The sequence below is a fragment of the Dipodomys spectabilis genome, unplaced genomic scaffold (genome assembly GCF_019054845.1).
Source record: "Dipodomys spectabilis isolate Male_0828 unplaced genomic scaffold, ASM1905484v1 ptg000187l, whole genome shotgun sequence".
NCBI classification, from domain to species: Eukaryota; Metazoa; Chordata; class Mammalia; order Rodentia; family Heteromyidae; genus Dipodomys; species Dipodomys spectabilis.
This window is the reverse complement of record NW_024870864.1, coordinates 5,561,225-5,583,683: the sequence shown is the minus strand read 5'-3', so window position 1 is coordinate 5,583,683 and position 22,459 is coordinate 5,561,225. Positions and strand designations below refer to the sequence as shown.

At 40.9% G+C, this 22,459-nt stretch overlaps 1 protein-coding gene across 1 annotated transcript in view; it reads left to right on the top strand.

The window, feature by feature from the left end:
• The first annotated feature begins 8,104 nt into the window (after window positions 1-8,104).
• Lonrf2 (LON peptidase N-terminal domain and ring finger 2) overlaps window positions 8,105-22,459 on the top strand; it is a 37,605-nt gene continuing 23,250 nt past the window's right edge. The window contains exons 1-3 of the mRNA XM_042695365.1: window positions 8,105-8,187; window positions 8,594-9,951; window positions 21,469-21,587. Coding sequence (XP_042551299.1) covers window positions 8,105-8,187; window positions 8,594-9,951; window positions 21,469-21,587 — 1,560 coding nt within the window. The remainder of the gene's footprint in view (window positions 8,188-8,593; window positions 9,952-21,468; window positions 21,588-22,459) is intronic.

Genomic DNA, 22,459 nt, shown 5'->3' with positions numbered 1-22,459 from the left:
GCCTCACCCTGTGTTTGCCCTGGAGTATCCCTAGGTGTCTCGAGATGTTATGCTACAAAAACTAATATTCCTCCAAATTTTTGTGTTAGAAGGTAATGAAGGTGAAATTGCACTTAGATGCCTTATAAATAAATCTGTAACATTTAATAAGGAAGGTGAAATGTTTTGGTTTTCTTCTTCACTTTGGGGTTGATAAGTAGATGCTTAGAGGTTTTCCAAAACATTTAGTGCACCTGTCTGAGTGAGAAGGGTGCAATAAATAGGGCATAGCATGATATTTGCTATCACTACATCAATAACTACCTTTTTGTAGTACTCAGTAGGCAATGACTTTCCCAGAACACTGTTCCTGCACTTAGCCCTAGCAACAAGTATACTTGCCTTTTATCTAAGTGCACAATGGTGCTGTCTTGTGTTTGTGGTTCATTACGATCCTCCTTATCGCAAATAGAAGAGATTCTCAATTATATCTTAGTTTATCTTACTCATTTTTCCATGTGCTATCCTTCACTGGATCCCATACTTACTATTTTTTCTTCTGGGAATTTCTTCCCCCAACTTTTTTTTTAAGTGATGGACTTAGAGGAGAAAAAGAATTTAACATTATAAACAACTATAATGAATGAAGAGAAGTGGGGGAGGGGAGAGGATGTAGTCAGGATTCAATGTATATCCTACAAAATTAAGAAAAGTGCTGGGCACTGGTGGCTTACATCTATAATCCTAGCTACTCAGGAGGCAGAGATCTGAGGATCGCAGTTCAAAGGCAGCCCAGGCTGAAATATCCCAGTGAAACTCTTATCTCCAACTAACCACTAGAAAAGTGGAAGTAACATGGTGGCTCAGAATGATAGAATGCTAGCCTTGAGCAATGAGCTCAGGAACAGTACCCAGGCCCTGAGTTCAAGCCCCAGAACTGACAAAAGAAAAAAGCAAATTAAGAAAATTAAGGAATTAAGAATTAAGAAAATTAAGGAGCTGGGAAGGTGGCTCAGTGGTAGAGTGCTTGCCTTGGATGGTTGAGGCCCTGGGTTTGATTCCTCAGCACCAAATAAGCAGGAAAAGCTGCAAGTGGAGCTATGGCTCAAGTGGTAGAGTGCTAGCCTTGAGCTGAGGGACAGCGCCCAGGCCCAGAGTTCAGGCCCCATGACCAGCAAAAAAAAAAAAAAAGAATTAAGAAAATTAAGAAACTAAGAAAGTTGAAGGAAGGCCTGGGTTAGGAGGGATGGGTTAGAATACTGAATGGAGTTACATTTATCAAGATGCATTACATTCATAAACTGTTTTGTTGAACTGCTTTGTACAACAACTTAAAGATTATAATAAAAACTTATAAACAGGTATGAGATTACCAACTGACAAGTGGGGATAGATGATCATATTAGTTTTCAAGGCGTTTCATTATCTTTTCTACCACATCGATGGGTTTGGGGGGCTTTTGCCTCTCACTTGCTTAGCCACAGTAATGATTAATTGTACATCTGTGTTCTACAGCACATCTTTTACCAATGACCACTGAATAGAAGCTTTTGATGTTTTAATACTTCACTCATATGAGGCCGGGGCCTTCCTGGCTCTTACTCTTCTGGTATATGTGTATGTGGTTGAATATCTATTTGGCTCAACCTGTAGGTTTATACAACCTACAACTTGAGAAACACTTTTTGTAACCAAAACTCCTCTCAATCAATTTTCTTCCATCTTTTTTTTCTGCTTCCCTTCTATTTCAGTCAAGACTGAAAATAACAAATTAAACTTTTCTATTTTATATTTTATATTTTAATTTCTTTTTCCCTTCTATTCTCTTTCTGCTAGAACTTGCTATATATAACAGGGGACCCTGATTTTGTTTTATAGGAGCAGGTCAGTTGTAAAATACATCATGAGAATGGTATTTAGATCTCTTCAGGATATGAAATGTCTGTAAATTACACACTCAAAAAACATACAGATACATAGAGAAGGCTTAGGGTGTTTCATGTCTTCCAGAATTAACTAGGAGAGATGACCAACTTTTGCTTGCATATTTTTTGGCCTTTGCAAGGGTTAGGATGGGGCTTGTCCACTGGTGTCTCACTTGAACTCCCAAGAATGGCTTATATCTGCGAGAGAAAGTTCAATTCCACTGAAGTGACTGGTCCTGCAGGGTCCTCATGCCCAGCTCAGCCCCAATCCTCAGGTGTACCTGAATCCAGACCCTGCCAAAGCCAACATCATCTTGGGCTGAGGAATTAAGAAATGAACAATGCTCTGTGCATCGATTCCGGTGCCAGGCAAAGTGGGTATTTACCAGCCATCCCAAAGGACTCCCACAACATATTATAGACTTTATTTTATCAAAGAGCTCAAGCACTTTAAAGGCTTGAGATGTAAAAGGTTAAGTTTTAAGGTGGAAACAATTCATATTTAGGTTTCCTAATTCCTTATCTCGAACTCTGTCCATAGATGGCATCTTCATAACTATGTAATGAGTTAGTTATGACAGGAGTGGGTAATTAGAAGGGCAAGTATAGCCCCCTTCCTCCCCTTGATCTCTAACCCTTTTCATTTGCCCTTCTGCTATGTTTCCTCACACTTCAAAGTGCCTCTGAGATTCCATCACCTTGCTTTGGGACTTTACAGCCCCCCACACTATGAGCCAAATAAAATCTGTTCTTTATAAGCCACTTAGTCCCAAGTGTTCAGTCATAGCAGCAATAAATGGACTATGACAGCAATTAACCATGATGAATACAACAGGAGTCTGGAAAGGAGGGGCTGACATGCCCAGCAGGTGCTCTTAATTAGATTGATAATTAAGAAGAAAGCCAGCTGGCTGGGTAGGAGGTCCGGTGAATGAATGGTACCTCTTGTGGAGGGGTGGGGGGATAGAAGGAACAGAAAGTGGGGGAGGATCTGATATCTAGCTAGATCAACTTGCTCCAGGAAGAGCTGGGATTGGCCATGAATACTAACCACGAAGGATCATATTTCCCAGGTCCTGTTGAGCTCCAAAAGAGTTAATTCTCAATGTGACACAAGCACAGCACAGGGGTGACAGCATTCCATAGTGTCTTGCCTAAAGTGGGTCTGAGATCATGTAAAATGGGGCCCCTGCAAATTAGCTCCAGGGTTTGGTCCAAGGGACTCAACTACAACTCTGCCCAGACAAAGCATATAAGGTGGCTCCTGCTTAGCTCTGTTATATTCATGGTTTGAGATCTGACTCGCCAGTCCTAATTGGGAATGTACCCTTCTGGATGCCTTTCAAACATGATCAAATTTTGGTCACCCTAATAATGATACTTCTTCTAGCTAGCCATTCATTCTTTTTTTCTGTGGCACTTCCAGGTCTACAAGTTCTTTTGATCCTGAAAATGACTGTGGAGATTGGGAAAGAGATTGTTAATTGCTTGGTGTATAGCTGGGGAAACTGATGCTTCCAATCACACAGCAACACTCCCAATCAAGAATCTATACTTCCTACTTTCCAATTTCCAAGCCAGTCATCTTGCCATCATATTGTGGGCTGTCTCTTGCTCTATTTCAAGGCACTAAGCGTATGTGAATGTGAGAACATGCATATGCACCAATACTAGTGCTTGAACTCAGGGCCTGGGCACTGTCCCTTAGCTTTTTCACTCAATGCTAGTGCTCTACCACTTGAACCACACCTCCACTTCTGGCTTTTTGGTGGTTAATTGGAAATTAAAGTTTCACGAACTTTTCCTGCTTGGGCTGGCTTCAATCTACAAGCCTAAGATCTAAGCCTTCTGAGTAGCTAAAAGTACAGTCATGAGGCACCAGTGCCCATGCTGGAAATGTTTTAAATTAATTTTGCTGAGTAAAGATCCTGTGGAAAAAACAAAAATAACAATTTTCTCTTCTTCTGGTATGTTTCAGGGAGTAAGTTTGTTCATTTACTAGTTTTCTTCCATGTATTTACTTCGAGCCTCAATCATATTACAATTAACCTGATTCTCATAAAATAGAAGGGTTGTTTTTACTTTAGAAATAAATACAATGTATATAGGAGTAATGGGATAATATATGTACCATTATTACATGTACTCAAAAAATTCTGCATGCCTATCTCCTTAGTACTCTTTTCCACTTCAAATTTCTGTCTGGAGACTTATTCTGAACCATAAATAAGGAGAGTTCTTGCAGAGACTAGAATTGTGAGTCTATAATTGGAGATCAGAGAGTGCAGACAACCAAAAATCATAAGGGCAAAGTTCAAGAGAGGAGAGATATACAGAATAAAAAGGAGAGAAACAAATTTTCCTGGCTGTTTCCTTGAGACTTTCCAGAATTACAAAATATATAAGGATAGAGGAACCTCCATGAGACAGGAAAAAAGAATAGCTATGTGCTGAACAGTTTTCAGAGCTCACACACTCTGTGAAGCATTGCAAGTTCACCATTAGCCAAAATGGAATCCAACTTCCCCACTAAGGACATTGATAGAGACCCTATTACCACAGAATGGACCACACTGTCATTAACATCAAATCAACTCCACATCTTTTACATCAAAGCTTAAAAAAAAGCCTAAAACAGGAACTTCAAATAACAGTCTAGTAGCAGAACAATACCCTATGCATTATTAAAAAGAAAAAAATTCCATATATTCATCAAAATAAAACAACACTTTTTAGAGCACCCAAGTAAGAATTGCTAGACAGGACAAGAAATCTGTAATCTATAATTTAGACTAGAATGATGGAATTGGAAGAAAAGGTCATTAAAACGTATAATAATTATGTTTAAAAGAAAGTGTGATTACATGAAAAGTGACAGATACATAAACAAATCAAAAGAAATTGGCTCCAGAGATTAAAAACCACAGTTATCGAGTTATATTTACATATTAGATAGAGCAGAGGAAAGGCTAGTAAACTCAAAGACATATCAACAGATGGTTATAGAACCTATGTAAAATGAAGCAGCTAGACATCAGTTGCTCATACCTGTAATCCTAGGTACTCAAGAGGCTGAGGTGTGAGGATCTCGTTTGAAGCCAGCCTGGGCAGGAAAGTCTGTAAGACTCCAATTAACCAGCAAAATTATGGATGTGGAGGTATATAGCTTAAGTGGTAAAGTGCCAGCTTTGAGTAAAAAAGCCAAGTGAGAGTATGAGAGTCTTGAGTTCAAGCCCCAGTACTGGCACAGAACAAACAAAAATGAAAGACTGAAAATAAACAAGGTGAGTGGCAGTGACCTGCAGGATAATACCAAAAAGCTTACAAAGCATGTAACTGGAATACCAGAGGAAAAGGGGACAGAGAAAGAAAAATGTGAGGGAATAATGGCCAAATTTATCCAAATTTGGTTAAGAGAAAAGAATAAGCTTGGATGCCTTGTCAGAAATTGTACATGCTAGAACAATGTAATAATGTCTTTAATGTGCTAAAAGAAAATGATTTCCAATATGGAAATCTATGCTTATCAGAAACAATTTTCAAAAATAAAGACAATGTGGCTATGCAGGAGACTGAGACCCGAGGATTGAGGTATGAAGCCAATCCAGGCAGGAAAGTCCATGAGACTTTTTTTTTTTTTTTTGGCCAGTCATGGGGCTTGAACTCTGGGCCTGGGCACTGTTCCTCAGCTCTTCAGCTCAAGGAGAGCACTCTACCACTTGAGCTACAGCGCCACTTCCAGTTTTCTAGTGGTTTATTGGAGATAGGAGTCTCACGGTCTTTCCTGCCTGGGCTGGCTTTGAACCTCGATCCTCAGATCTCAGCTTCCTGGATAGCTAGGATTACAGGCGTGAGCCACCAGCGCTCAGCTCCATGAGACTCATCTCCAATTAACCACCAAAAAGCTGAAAGTGGAGTTGTGGCTCAAGTGATAGCAAAAGTACTCAGATTCAGTGCTCAGGCCCTGAGTTCAAGTCCCAGGATCATTAACACAAAAAAGAGGATACTTTCTGTTCATTTTTTAAAAACCTTCTATTATGGAAAATGTTAACCATATAGGAGAAAAGAAGGAATGGAAAGAATAAAGGTCCAGGTATCCATTTCCCACTTTTCATCTTCCATACAGAGTTCAGCAGGCAGGCATCCTATTATTCATCTGTTAATTAAGGAGTTCTTTGAAAAACAAACTGCCACACTTTGATCACACTTAAAAAAATTAAACATCCACTTGATATCAAATATCCAGTGAGTTCATAATTCACTAATTGTTACTTGGTTTAGGAATTTATTCATATTTTTATTATTAAACCATTGTACAAAGGGGTTACAATTTCACATCAGGCTATTAGTAACAATGCTTCTTGGTCAATGTTACTTACCCCTTTTATTGCTCTTCCCCGTATTCCCTCTCCCATCCCTATCCTCAAGTTAAGCAGTTCAGTTTTTATATAATGCATATCATGAAGAAATACTCAGCACCTCTGGTCATAAAGGAAATGCAAATCAAAGCAACACTGAGTTTCTACCTCACCCCTATTAGCATGGCCATTATCAAGAAAACAAACAATGTTTAATGCTGGCAAGGATGACACTAAAGGGAACTCTAATACACTGTTGATGGAATGTAAGCTTATTTACTTACTCTGGAAAATAGTATGGAGGTTCCTTGAAAAGCTAAACATAGAAATTCCCTGTGACCCAGCAATTCCACTCCTGGGCATTTATCCAATAGATCACAAACAGGGTTACAGTAAAGCCACCAGCACAACCATGTTCATTGCAACAATATTTACTATGACCAAGATATGGAATCAGCTCACAGGGACCTGAATGAACTAATGGATCAAGAAAATGTGTCCTATGTGCACAATAGATCTTATCCATGAAAAAGAATGATATTGTACCATTCATGCGCAAGGAAATGGAAAGACTTGGAAAAATTATATTAAGTCAGACCCAGAGAAACAAAGCCTGCATATTTCTCCTCATTAGTGGTAGCTAGAATTGCTCATAAACACTTGGTGATATGCAAGTGGTTACAAATGTATTAACTGAAATATGGTAGACTCTAGGGAAAAGTTGAAGAATTTCTTAGAAGGACAAAGTCCAACAAAATAAACACCAAGAAAGGAGGACTTCAAAGGGGGTGTGGGGTCAAGAGGAAAGGGATAGATGAATGAAGGGGAGAAGTTGGAAAAACAGTAAAAACTTCATTGAATATACTACAAAATTAAGAAAAGTAAAAGAAGGGGTGGGTTGAAGGGGAGTGAGAATGTTTAAAAGGGTGACACTGATCAAGGTGCATTATGTTCATAAACTGATTTGTTAAATGGCAACTCCTTTGCAGAACTTTTTTTTTTTTTTTTGTCGGTTGTGGGGCTTGAACTCTGAGCCTGGGTGCTGTCCTTCAGCTCTTCAGCTCAAGGCTGGTTTCACATCTCAGCCTCCTGAGTAGCTAGGATTCCAGCTACCAGTGCCCCTCTTGCGCAACTATTTAAAGATAATGTTTTTAAAAAGAATCTTAATGTAATGTTCTCTATGGACCTCGCTATTTCTGTGATAGTTTATTTGGATACATGTTGCAAATCTCACAATGTGTGTGTGTGTGTGTGTGCATTTTTGCTTTAAAATGTTGCTTGTTCCCTGAGAGCACACTCCCAGCGATCTGCTTTCTTTTGTCTTGCTATAGATTTGTCTAAAATAAGAACAATAGGGTCTTAGGTTTCATTATTTTTAACGTATAGTTTTTTATGGCATCTAGTTTAACTGCTGGGAAACTTCCTCTCACCATTTCCTCCTGGTTTTCCTGTGAATCTGCCAACAAACCATTTTTAAACACAAGTGAATTGTTACAAAGAAACATCAAAATTCAGAGTTAAAAGGAGAATTAGAATAATTCAACCACGAGAAACAGACCCATTTTGGTCTATAACCATTACTGTCCAAAGGAGGTAGGTCACATCCTTGGAGAGGTTTGCTACATATTTTCTTATCAGACTAGAAGGCTGGCCACATCTATTTTTTCCCCTCTTGGGAATTGTTCTAAATTGATCTAAATCTAATATCTCTTTGCTTAAACTAGGCCTTTCCCCTTTTCCGAACCCAGGTTGGATCAATGTATTTTATATTTTCCTTAGTGGGCAGTCTTACATGAAGAAAAACATCACAGATTTAGAACAAAGAAGTTTATCCTTGAAATAATGAACAGTGCGGATTCTGGAATATGGATGTGCATTTTATTGCATCCCTATCAGCGTAAAATGAATGCTGGTGGTGGTGATGAGTACAATAGGGAGAGAAGACTACTCATTATCACGAGAAATTCCCAAACCTCGCTAATGAACACAGAAGGATTTTAATGCAAGCCCTGGCTCCCTGGCTACCATCGTAGCTTTCATCTCCCTGCTTCGTGCAACCAGTCTGCAGTACCCTGTGATAGGATTTCCCAATCAAGAATGCAGCTGTCCACTTCTTAAATCCCTCCATCTCAGAGTGTCTGCTTTGGTATGTCCTCAGGTTCTGCAATCAAATTTGAGCTTTCAAATGTCAGTCTAAACTCAGGGTTCCATGGAGAGAAAAGAATCCTGCTTTAAAACCTACTTCAGATGCCCATGTCATCAAAATGGCAGTCCCTGCATCAAACCCAAGGTGGGGTGCTGTGCTTGGTGACTTTCTTTGTGTTTTTCTAGGGAGAGCCACAGGTTGTCGGGGCAGCAGCGGGCAGAGCCAGCTGGACAAGCCCGCGCAGCGACTCCACCGCAGGCACAGGGCGCGCGCGCTCGCCCGAGGTGGGAGAGCCAGGAGGGAGGGCGGGAGGAGCGGGGAGGGGAAAGGAAGCGGGGAGGGAAGCGGGGAGCGGAAAGGGATGGGGAGGGGGGGATCGCCCCGTTTCCACAGCGACCTGGCTTACGTAAGGCGCCTCGCGTGGGCTGGGGCTCCGGCCGCGCGCGCATCGCCTGCCCCGCCCCCGCCTGGCGCAGCTGCGGCTCGGTGCGGTCGCAGCTGCGCGCGGTCAGCGGTCCACGTCGCGCAGCCTGCCGGGCGGAGCCTGACGCCCGCCCCTGCCTCGCCCCCGCGCGTGGTCGCCGCGACCCGGAGCTCGCCGCCCCCAGACGCCGACAGCCGGAGGCGAAGGCGGCGGCCGCGCTCCTGCTGCCGAGCACCGTGTCCTCTCGCCAGCTCCCCGCCGGGGCCCGCGTCACCATGAGCCCCGAACCGGTGCCGCCGCCGCCGCCACCACCACCACCGCCGCCGCCGGCTCAGGCTCAGGCCTCGGCCTCGGCCCCGGCTCCGGCCCCGGCCCCGGCCCCGATCCCGGTCGCGATCCCAATTCCGGCTTCGCCTCACGTTCTGGTTCCGTCTCCGGCTCCGGCTCCGGCTCCGACTCCGTCTCCCCAGTGTTTCCGCTGCAGCTACGGAGAGCCGTTCGTCCGGCGGCTACAGAAGGGCAATGAGGCCTTCCGCGCCGGGCAATATGAAATGGCAGCCGAGCATTTCCGCTCCTTGCTGGCCGGCTTGCCCAAGCCTGACCGCGGCCTGTGCCTGCGGCTGGGGGACACGCTGGCCCGCGCCGGCCGCCTCCCCGAGGCCCTGGGCGCGTTCCGCGGCGCCGCGAGGCTCGGGCCGCTGCGGCCCGAAGAGCTGGGGGAGCTGGCGTGCGGCCTGGCGCGCGCCGTGGGCCTGCGCGAGCGGCGGGTGCTGCTAGTGCCCGTGGCGAGGCCGAGCCGCGCGCTCCGGGCGCCGGGCGAGAGGCGGCCATCGCCGGTGCCCCCGACCCCCCGCGCCCTGCTCAGCTGTCCGCGCTGCCGGAAACTGCTGTACAAGCCGGTGACCCTCCCCAACGGGGTGACGGTCTGCAAGCGCTGCGTGGAGCTGGGGTCGCCGCGGCCGCAGATGCGACGCGTGAACGTGGTGCTGAGCGGCCTGATTGAGAGGTGCTTCCCGGGCGATTGCCGGCTGCGCAGGCTGGCGGGCCAAGCGCGGAATCTGCAGCGCCAGCAGCAGCTGGACGCCGCGCTGCTCAAGTGCGAGCAGGCCCTGGCCCTGGGTGAGTCAGCCAGGGTGCGGGCGCTGGGGGGGGGGGGGAGGCGCCGCGGGGCTGCGCCCCTGGCGCACCTGTCGGGGCCTCTGGGCAGGGCTTGGGCGGTGGCTGGTCGGCGGCTCTAGATTTTCAAAGAGCTTTGTCCAGGCAAAGGGTCATTTTGCTTGCTAAAGTTAGCGAGGTGAAAGGTGGTTTGAGCCACACGGGGCGCGGGGCGGGGGGCGGGAAGCGGTGTCCGGGTACCCCACGGATTGTTTTTTTTTTTTTTTTTTCTGGACCCTGGTTGAATTTCCTGAGATTCCTGCTTTGCTTTTCAATCCCTCTTCTCAGCTGTTCGGAGTGGGTGGATGACAAAGTGGTTTTGCTGATCCCATAGGAAAATGCAAATCACTGACGCACTGGAGATGCAGGACTCGGCGCCGGGGAGGGATTTGCTTTAGGGTTCAGCTGGTGTCCAGCAGAGGACCCGGATTCTTCATTCTGCGTTCATGACCTCATACTGTCTGGCTCTATTCTGTCCCTCTGGAAGGCCATTGGATGTTGTTATGGCGTAGATAGGCAGGGTAGGAGAGTTGGTTTTAATGTCATTTATTTGTTTACCTTTACCTGAGGTTTCTGACCAGAACCAGCCCCAGCATCCGAAATTACCACCTGTTAATCATAATGTGTAGTTTAAAGGAAAAGTCTGATCTCAGGCTTCTCTGTCTTTGTGCTTGACTTAAGGAGAATAGGATCAGTTGGCAGTTAGGGGCAGTGTGTGGAGGATTTATTTATTTATTTATTTTTGGTAACAGTATGATTTAAATCAGGTAAAAAAAAAAAACAAAGTGTAACCATTTCTTACTAAAAAGAACCGTGTGTTTGGTCAGTATGCCTTTTAGACTTAGAGTTAAGGTTTTTTTGTCCCCCCCCAGAAGGAACACAGGATGAAATGAAGTACCCTGTTGGGATAGGCTCTGCTGGAATAGAACCATTAACTAGCTTTATGTAACAGGTATTAAATATAGTGTTTGCAGCCATATTTTAACAAATTCTGTAATTGTGAGTTTTCAGCTATATATGGCGTAGAGCAGTTTTATCCTGTGGTATTACAGTGGTAATCATTTATGTAATTTAAATTTTATGGTAGCCATATTAAAATGTGATAATATGAAATACAATTTAAAAAGTTTTTTAACCATACAATCAGAATATCATATGAACGTGTCCTCAGTATAAAAATAGCAAGATTGGCTGGGAATGTGGCTTAGTGGTAGAGTGCTTGCTGGGTTCAGTTCCTCAGTACCACATAAACAGGAAAAGCTGGAAGTGATGCTGTGGCTCAAGTGGTAGAGCACTTGTATTGAGCACAGAGAGGCTCAAGGACAGTGCCCAGGCCCTGAGTTCAAGCCCCAGAACCAGAAAAAAAAACCCAGCAAGTTTGTACTTTTTTTTTTTTAATAAAAAGGTCTTTGGAATAGTGTGTGTTTTTCATCCACTGCCCTTCCCATATCAGACACTTTTCATTGGAAATACCTATATTTTTAGTTATTTCACTTGAAATAACTATATTTAGATGTTGAAGATGACTTAGAAAAATGAGAACTTTCACGTGTGGTTGAGAGGACTGCAAGGTATCTCCTTGAGACATTGTTTGATACTGTCTACAAGTGTTAAAGTAGGAGCCCTAACCAGAAGTTTCAAAGAGGGGCATGTGTATATGCACTAATCATTTGTGCTCATCTTATATATTGTCATTAAAGATAGTAGTAAAGTAGAAACAACCTGAGTACTCAGTGAGAACACAATGGGTAAATTATCTTATGATGCTTTCATGGCATGTTATTCAGAACAAAAAATAAGCCAGCCACAGTTACAAAGTACAGTGTCCATGAATCTCACAAATATAATACTCAGTGAAAGAACCCAGAGTCAGTTTATCTGTAAATATAAGCAGGTAAATTACTATAGGCTGTTAGAAGAGAGGAAGTGGTTCTCCGTGGTGGATGAAATGGAATAGTGATAGTAGGTGAGAGCAGATCTACTTGTTGATCAAAGGGATGGACACTGATGTCGCCACCTGTGTGTTAAAAACTATGTACCATGTTTTAAGTTTTACTTTGTATATATTGAACTCAGCTTGAGCATTTAAAGCTATTAGATTTTCCCAGTACATTTGTATGAAATCTTTTATTTGAATATTATTTTCTAAAGATTGGAAAGTAAAGCAAAAATTCCCTATTTAAGAAATGTCTGGAAGAGTGGTTGAGGATTTAGCTCAGTGGAAGAACATTTGCCTGGCAAGTGCAAGGCCTTGAGTTCAATCCTCAGCTCTGAAAAAAAATTGTATAGAAGAAAATGAAGCTGGGGACATAGCCCAATGGTTGAAGTCATGGCTTCAAGTCTCCACCAGCAGAAAACACGCACAAACATAATTTTTAAGTTCATGATGAATGGGTTCCACACAGAAGTTTTGGGATATTAAAAAGTTCACAGATGTTAGGAAGCAAACTACTTGTGTTTAGATTCGGCTTTCACATGTATTTAACATTGTTCTCCTAAAGTTTCTTTCTGTATTTCTCCTGCAGATGAAGTAAACTGTCTTGGTTCACCTGAGATTCGGTTGAGACATAGGACTAATTTTGTCCAATAAATTGTCAGTAGAATTTACAATAAATAATATATTAGAGCAGAGTAATGTATGTAACAATAATGAATTCAGTAGATGTAGATGATTTGCTATAAAAAAGTGGATATTTTCTATTTGCAAAATACAAATTTGAGGTTGAAAATTAGTTGATTTAAAAAAACATACTGTGGACATCAGAATTTGGAATGAAGGTACTCAGAAACAAGTCAATAGGAAATATCAAAACTGAATCACAGAAAGACAAGCTAGAAAACAGCAGAAAAAAAAATATGGAACACAGACAAAAGTTCTAAGATCTATGAAATTGGAACCCCAGAAGAGATGGGGTAAGAGAAATATTGGAAGGAAAAAATTGTGGAAATATTCCAAAACTGATAATAGACTTTGACTCAAGTAAGCCCAACAGGATAAGTACACATAAGATAAATCTGTTTTGGTTGACTTACTGAAAAATCAAAGAGAAATTTAAAAGCAGAGAAGACAAGGGTGCTATTCCCTTTAAAGGAGCCATCTTTATGCAAAATTTTTGAAGCCAGAACATAATGGAATAACCCCCTTAAAGTGCTGAAGAAAAGAAAGAAGCCTAACCAAAATTATTTACCCAGCTTAAAATACTTTTCAGAAATGAAGGGAAAAAAAGCAAAATGCTTCAAGCCAAATAAATGGAGCTTGAAGGATTTTATTTCCAACAGAGTTTTGTCACATGAAATACTGAGAGAAGGCTACAGGAAAATACAGATTATTTTGTAGCTCAGAAAGGCCAGAAGAGGGCTGGGAAGGTGGCTCAGTGGTAGAGCGCTTGCCTTGCATGCCTGAGGCCCTGGGTTCGATTCCTCAGCACCACATAAGCAAATAGAAAAAAAGCCGGAATTGGTGCTGTGGCTCAAGTAGTAGAGCGCTAGCCTTGAGCTGAAGAACTGAGGGACAGCGCCCAGGCCCAGAGTTCAGCCCCCACAACCGGACCCAAAAAAAGAAAAAAAAAAGAAAGGCCAGAAGATGGGAAGTAACTATATAAATAATCTAAAACACTAATGATTGTTTCAAACAGCAACAGTTTTTCATGGTATGAATGACATATGTAAAATTAAAGCATATGGCAGTGGCACAAAGCCAGGTTGGATAATATAGTACAGTTTGTGTAGTGTTTTCCATGTAATAAAAGGATTAATTTAAAAGACACTGATAAATCAAGCTTGCATGTTTGTACTCTTGAGTAACTGTCAAAAGGATAACAAAAAGCAAAAATGTAAAACACATAGTGGAATAGCAAATGCTTAGTTCATCCAAAAGAAAGAAGAGAGAATAACAGCAGCCAAGAATAAGTGGGAGAACTGGAAGGGAAAATTGAAGATTTTAATTCAGACCATTTAAACTAAATGTAAGTTGTTTGAATATTCTACTTAAAAGAAAAACGTTGACACTGAATTTAAGTGTAGCTCCATGTAACTTTTACATGGAGAAACTTTAGATGGAAGGACTATAAAAAGTTAAGAGTTGATAGGATAGGAAATGGTGTTATACAAAGATGACAAAAAGCATGGATGATATGCAAAATTACTATCAAATAAAGTATGAGAAATGGAGCAGTTTATGATGCATGGGCTGATTCAACAGAACAAAGCAATATCCTCAAGTTTGTATTTACTTAAGTGTATAACACAAAATGCCAGGTGACAAGATTAAAGGGAGGAAAGAGATCTTGAACAAAACACTTGGTGATTGATAAAATAAGGATAGAAAAGCAGGTAAGAATATAGAACACTATCAGCATTTTGATCTAATTCACTGTCACTACCTACACCTTATCAGCTTCATAAAACTAGAGGCAGTATGTTAGATTTGGTATGTTAGGTTTGGTATGGTTATGTTTTCCAACTCCTTGGTTGGACCATAAAACTAATTGCAACAAATATTTGTAAGATCACTCTTACTGACAATCTGTTCTTTGAGCACCGTGGATTTACACTAAAATAAGCAGATAGAAAACCTTCATATATTTGAAAATTTAAGTGTTGCTTTTTAAATAACTTGTCTTACCTGTTTTCTGCTGCTGTAACAGAGTACTATAAACCAGATTATAAGGAAAATAAATTTATCTTGAATGGTTTCAGAGTTTAGGAAGTTTATTGTCAGTACCTGGGGACCTTCTTGCTGTGTGGTATAGCATGGCAAAAGGGCAAGGGGCACACAGCAGAGCTCACTTTTATAGGAAAGCCACTTGTGTGATAACTAGCTCAGTCTTGTGAAAAGTGATGCTCATGGCCTAATACCTGTTCAGTGCCGACATCACTTAATATTGTTACGATGGCAATTAATATTATAACTGGAAGAGACTTTCCAACTTACAGACCAAATGAGAAATAGCAATTAAAAATTAGAAAATACTCTATTCAAAAGATGATGAAAACTTACCTATGGAAAACTACAGACAACACCACAGCAGTGCAGAGAGGCTATATTTGTTTTAAAATCCCTGCACTGCAGACAATAGTTAAATCAGTTATCCCCAGCTCCCATTCCAAGAACCAGAAAAGAAAATTGAACCCAAAGAAAGTAGAATGAAGAAAATAAAGGTGAAGGCAGAAATCAGTTACAAAATAAGAAAAACTGCTTTGTTAAATAGCAAGTTTTTTGTACAACTATTTGTAAAAATAATAAAAATTTGAAAAAGAAAGTGATATATGTATGTATATAGTCCAGTGTTTCTCATGAGCATAGCTGTCAAAATGTCAGATAAAATATTAGCCACTTGAGTCCAGTGATGCCCAGAGAACGGCACTTGCAGTCATGTAGAAAGATTTTCAGCCCTTGGAGATTAGCCATTACAGTTCACCACATTCACACAGGAAGGGAGAATGATTTTGTTTTATTTGAAGGGCACCTAGAAAGTGTAGCAATCACCCTGAGCTTGAAGAAATAACTGGACATTTTCCTACTGAAGGGAAAGGTGACAAGGATGTTTGCTGCCACGAATACTGCTTGGAATTCTACCTGCTATTCTAGCAAGTGCGATGAGGAGAAAATTAAAAGGCATTAGAATTGGATACATAGATGACATGTTGGTGTCCACAGAAATATGTGAACTATCAGAGATCAGAAGTGAATTATCAAAATTCCCTGAGCACAAGAATCAAGATAGAAAGATAAATGTTAACTGTATGCATAATCAAGAGCAAAAAACAGAAATTATAACCAACTATGTTACCAACAAAGTCTTTGAAACCTGAAACATCTGAATGGTGTCCAAGTCATTCATAGTGGTCAGAGCGCTGACTACTTAGGAGGGGTCTACCAGCTTATAGAGCACACCAGGAGATTTCTGGGGCCCCAGGAATGATCTGAGTGGTGATTACTGGGGTGCATGTGTAAAAACTGAAGAAACATGTTAAAGATTTGTTGACTTGGTAAGTCCTGCATTGGCTTACATAAATAGGTTCCAATGGGTATCACTGTCATTCTTTCTGTGCCTAGGGAACCCCACCTATTGTTCGCTTGTTTTGCTGTCAGTTCATTGAACTCTTTAACATACCATTCTCCATTCTCTACTGCACACATTTACAACAGTAACTGGAGTTCCAACACACAGGCACCTCAGATGTGGCTTGAAGAGGGTAGACCCCATCACTGAAACTCAAGAGAACTGTACATCTGGTTATCCCAGAGTCCAGGCCTCAGGTGTTACTCCTGATGCTTCCCCATAGACAGGTTACATCACTAGTCAAGAACTATGTACATTTGCTGCCATCTACTTTCTCCATACAGAACTTCAAATTATCTTTTCTCTTTCATTTATTTTTGAGTGAGTCCTGAATAAGTTTCCTTTAGTTTTCTTAAGCTTAAGTCTAATGGTTAGAAATGGTATAGGCAAGTACCATCCCAATATATTTGACCTCATCTTGGGAGCTAAGCTGAATCAGGCCAGGCTAGTACTTAGATGGGAGAAAATGTTCAGGCATCTATTATTGGTGGTGGTCAACAAGAGTTGATACAGTGTCTCCTTGGGAAGTGAACCTGATTAATATTAGTGAGGAGAAACTACTTTCAGAATAAGAGTAAAGACTTAAATGCATTTATTAGAAAGGAATATTTTGGCTGGGCACTGGTGGCTCACAACTATAATCCTAACTACTCAGAAGGCTGAGATCTGAGGCTCATGATCTGAAGCCAGCCCAAGTAAGAAAGACCATAGACTCTTTGTTTTTTTTTTTTTAATTTTAATTTTATTTTTTAATTGTGAAAATACTGTACAGAGGGGTTACAATTACATGGGCAAGATAGTAAATACATTTCTTATCAAACATTGTAGCCTCCTCCTTTGTTTCCCCTTCCCATTCCTTCCCATCCTCTCCCTACCCCCCCCCCATCCTCCTCCCCCCCCCCATCAAAGTTGTAAAAGTTCGTTTTTCCACATAACGACTTGTACATCTCATTGTTGCAATGGATCCACCTGTATCCCTATTTAAACGATTTGTTTTTTCCCTTCCCCTCCACAAATTATACCAACCTCAAATACAGTGAAAGCAGGGGTTATACTGTGGGGGAGGGACATACAAAGCAACAAAGAAATAATCTTATAAATGTGTGAGAAACAATCACCTGAAAGAAAAAAAAACATTTGAATACATATCTTAGGGTTCATTTCCCTAACATCACCTTATCTGACCTTTTCTGCTTGACTCAGACATATACTATTTATTGCAAATAAGGGAAACCATGGGACCTAAGTTTCTTTGGGCTTGGCTTACTTCACTTATCATAATTTTTTCCAAGTCTTTCCATTTCCTAACAAATGGGGCAATGTTACTCTTTCTGATGGAGGCATAGAATTCCATTGTGTATATATACCACATTTTCTTGATCCATTCATCTACTGAGGCTCTTACCTCAAATTAACTACCCAAAAAACTGGAAGTGGAACTGTAGCTTAAGTGGTAGAGCACTAGCCTTGAATACAAAAGCTCAGGGACAACACCCAGACCCTGAGTTCAAGCCTCAGTACCAGCACACACACACAGGAAAATAAAGGAAGATTTAAAATAAGGTAAAGGAAATGTGTTTTTAACTCTGGAAACTTCATCAAGACTAAGTTAACACAAAGCTGGTCTAAGCAAAGTAATGAAGGAAATGTAGTTATTATAAAAAATTGAATTGGGTAACAATTCAGAAACAAGCTCATTACAAAGACCAGCCAGGAAGACAACAGACCAGGAATGAAGAGGAAGCATACATACAGATACATAGTTTATAATATTACAAAGGAAAACATAACTTAGAAAAAGGTAAAAGTCTGACATGAACTAATAGCTTAAATAAAATGGAAATGTTAACTCAGGGCTTTTCTTCAGCTAAAAAGGCATTGAGGCCCAAGTTTCAGGATATAGAAAAATACAGGGAGCCATTCATCTAATTGTCTGATCTTGACACATCAGATAAAGCTTAAGAAGAAAATTTATAGTCTATCCCAGAGAAGGGGGAGGGGGGAAGAGAAAGGGAGAGGGACACAGAAAGGAAAAGCTGTAAATATTATAAAAGATAGCTAGCTAATCATTTGCATACATATTATGACTTCAGAAAATTCAGGAGAGTCAGTTGGAAGTTGTAGAACTAATGAGAAACTTTAGTGCAATGCGACACATATGAATGAGATCTCTGGTCTCACAAACTTGCAGCAGGATTGTTTCTCATGCTCAAACTAGTTCTGGTAGCTTTTCCTCTCCAGAAACCTCCAAAGGAGGATTAGATAAAAAATGCATTTAATATGCAATTGAGGAACTTAAATCTGATCTTACAGCTGATATGATTATTCTACAGTTGCATTTAGTATATAATGATGTACGGAAAGAGCAAATACCACTGAGAAGAATGGAATAGAATTTTATAATGCTCTCCAGGCAATTTAAAAGCATGTGCTTGTGAGTTCATTCAAAATCCTAATACATAATTGACAGATGAGTACTTTTTATTTTGGTCATAGAGAATACTCATTTTGAATCTTAAGGGAAATATTACCTCAACTCTCCCCAAATCCTACTCTTTTCATTGGTAGACTTGAATTATCAGAAAAAAAGTAGTACTGTTATATTTTGAATTTCATCAATAAAAAAGAATCTGTAGCCAGTGGCTCACACCTGTAATCCTAGCTACTCAGGTGGTCAAGAGCAGAGGACCATGGTTTTGCAGCTAGCCAGAGCAGGAAAGTCTATGAGACTTTTTTTTTTTTTGTCCAAGGGCTTGAACTCAGGGCCTGGGTGCTGTCCCTGAGCTTTTCTGCTCAAAGCTAGCACTCTACCACTTTGAACCATAGCTCCACTTCTACTAGTTTTCTGGTGGTTAATCAGAGGTAAGAGTCTCATGGACTTTCCTGCCTGGGTTGGCTTTGAACCATGATCCTCAAATCTTAGCCTCCTGAGTAGCTGGATTACAGATGTGAGTTACCAGCACCCAGATAGTCTGAGACTTATGTCCACTAACCTACCATAAAAACCAGAAATGAAGTTGTGGCTCAAGCGATAAAGTGCTAGTCTAGCATAAAGGAAGCTCAGGGACTGTGCCTAAGCTCTGAATTCAAGTCTCAGGACCAACACCAAAACAAAAAAACAAAAGTCTGTGATTGTTTTCTGTCATTATAAAACTATTTGGACAATATCCTTGTTTTCTTCTTGGTCTCCAAAGCCTATGGTATTTACCACCTAACCTTTCTCAGGAGGAAAATAAAGTGAGATTATTGCCCTCTCCTCCAGCCACTTATCCTATACCAAGCTGTATCTTTTTTTTAAATCTAAATCTTAATCTCCTCTTGTTCCTTCCCCCTTCTCCTACTTTCCTTCTTGTCATGCCTTTGCGACTTAATACATGTGCAATACTGACACATTTGTAAGTAGTTCCTGCTCACCATGGCTTCATGTCACATCCTCCTGCTCAAATTTCTTCATGCAGACTTGCCTCAGTTACCTCATAGCGGGAAAGGAAGCATCTGAGCATTTGAAAGGACCATCTGGGAAGTCTGAGAGTCACATTCAAGGAGATGGAATAAACTGAGAGTTTGACCAGAAACCCACCTTATTTTTGAATTTATTACATATGTTTCTGACCAATCATGGTAACAGAAAATTCAGAAAGCATTTAAATTTCTGCATGTACCTTACGCAGCTCAGTTGGTGCAGAGAAGTTCTCATCCAGTCCCAGGCTATTGACAAGTATATTTAAATGTTGCACTATTGCTGTTTCCCTGCCCTCAATTTTGTTTTTGTTTTTTTTTTTAAAAAGCAAATAATGCTTGGAAAGCAAAGTAAAAATTAGAGTAATCCTCCCAAGTCAAAAAGGACACACATGTGCTTCATTAGTTGAAGGATAAAGTGAGTAGTTTAGATCTGTTGGAAGCTCTGTGTCCTTAGTGGAAGTATGCTAGATGTCATTATGGAAAAAACAGACTCAAGCCTGAAGTACAATGCAAGTTCTATGCTCCTGAGCAGTTGCTGTTTTCCCTCAGTGGTCTTCTTGGAACCATACACCCTCAGATACCAAGGGTCTACTTGCATATTGGTACACATTTTAAGTACTCAGCTAAAATGTACAGTTCTGGTTCTGTTGTGAACATCCCACAATAGTACAGGTAAGCCAAGCCCAGCAGTATGAAAAATTGCAGGATGGCTCTTTGATGAATTCTGGCTTTGTGCTTTTCCGTGGTACCTTGCCAAATCAATACTTGTTATGTGCTGTGTGTCGTTTCAGTCACTCTTATCCTATTTAGCTGATCTTTTGTCTGTAGGTGTTTCTGCATGAGGAATCTAGGAATAGGGGTGCATTTTTCCAGCCACATACTTGGGAGAATGCACTGTAGGTACAGTTATGTAGGTGAATTAGCGTGCATGAAATTATGTTGGAAAACATGTTATATTTTACTTTTCTGGTAGTTTCTTACGCATGGATTTCCTTGTGTACTTCTATGAAAGTTATTTTAAATCTCCCTCTAAAGTTTCTGGATTATGAAATGTTGAATGTTACATCTGCACTAAAGATCTTTAGATGTGACTCAGTGGTAGAGTGCTTGCCTTGCATGCATGAGGCCCTGGGTTTGATTCCTCAGTACCACATAAGCAGAAAAAGCTGGAAGTGGCACTGTGGCTCAAGTGGTAGAGCATTACCCTTGAGCTGAAGAGCAAAGGGACAGTGCCCAGGCCCAGAGTTCAGGCCCCATGACCAACAAAAAGAAAAGAAAAAAGATCTTTAGATGTCAAAGCATTTTTGATTTTTGGAACAGAAGTGCTCCACTCGTAGCATTAAAATGATTTGGGCCGAGCACTGGTGGCTCACGCCTGTAATCCTAGCTACTCAGGAGGCTGAGATATGAGGATCGAGGTTCAAAGGTAGCCAGGGCAGGAGAGACCGTGAGACTCCTATCTCCAATAAACCACTAGAAAACCGGAAGTGGTGCTGTAGCTCAAGTGGTAGAGCACTAGCCTTGAGCTGAAGAGCTGAGGGACAGCGCCCAGGCCCAGAGTTCAAGCCCCACAACCAACAACAACAACAAAATGGTTTGACAGTTACTCCCTGTATTATTGGATGTTACTGTTTGGCTATCAGTAATACCCAATATTTCTTGTTTTTCTTGAAGTCATATTAATCCTATTTCTGTTTTCTTCAGAGAAACTCTGTAAATTGTACCTACCAAACTACTGAACTTTGAATTTGGGTTGAGTTTTTTGGGGGTGCGGGGATGGGGAACATTTTTATCCCAAATAAATGATGAATTAAATATTAATAAATGATGAATCAAATAAATGATGAATATTCTGTGTCTAGTCTTTATGCTTAAATTAACATTTTTAGCAACTTACAGAGCATTTTCACTTAACTGCAGTCAATTTAGTTCTTTGTGTTCTTCCTCTTGTTAGCCCCTGAGGATGACTCACTGCTGCTGCTTCGAGCAGAGCTGTGCTTAATCATGAAGAACTATGAGCAAGCTCTGCAGGATGCTGATGTGGTTTGCCGGAAGGAGCCTCTCCTGACTAAGGTACTTGGTGTCTGTTGGCTTTGGAGATGCATAGTGTAAGTTTATGGAGAATAAGGCATCATAATTATTATCAGGTACCTGCAGACAGTGTGTATTCCCTCCAGATTCCCTCCAGTAGTCTCTGTTTAGTAGTCCATCTGGTACTAACCCAACCCAATTTTTAAGACCCATGTCTCCAACTGGATTTAAATAAGAAACACTGATTTTGATTATCCTTAGTCGTTATTTAGCTGAATAATAGGCCCAATACATTAAAAATATGCATTATATACACTGTGAGTGAAGAGGAAATGTTAATGAGTTATTTAATTACTAAAATATAATTTGAGCTGGAAGATTGTATAAGGGCTGTTGATCCCTGACATACATAGGAGACAGGGGTGCCAGGGAAAGAGTTAACATTTTCTGTGTACCTTGGGCTTAGTGTCATTCTTGGCTTTTGGTCAGAGAGGCCTAATACTTCTGATCATACAAAATAAACTTTGCCAATCTCATAATGGCAGTGGAAATTATGCTTAAATATTAAGAACCCAGGGAACAAAAATAGTTTTTCCTTGAATCTTTGGCATTTAAACTTGTATAAGAAAATTTGAGTTTTACTACTGTGCTTGTGGGCTCATAATTCAAAATATTTATTATCATGCCATATTACATTATTACCTTTTAGAAACATTGAAGTGACATTAGCCCAGGTAATAGCCAAGCTGTGTAGCCTTCCCTCCCTCTCTTCCTCCTTTCCTTCCTTCTTGTTTGCTAGTATACTTTTAAACAAAATGTTTTAGCCTAAGCACAGTGGCTCTTTTTTGCTCAAGGCTAACACTCTTAACACTTTAGCCACAGCTCCACTTCTGGTTTTTGATGGTTAACTGGAG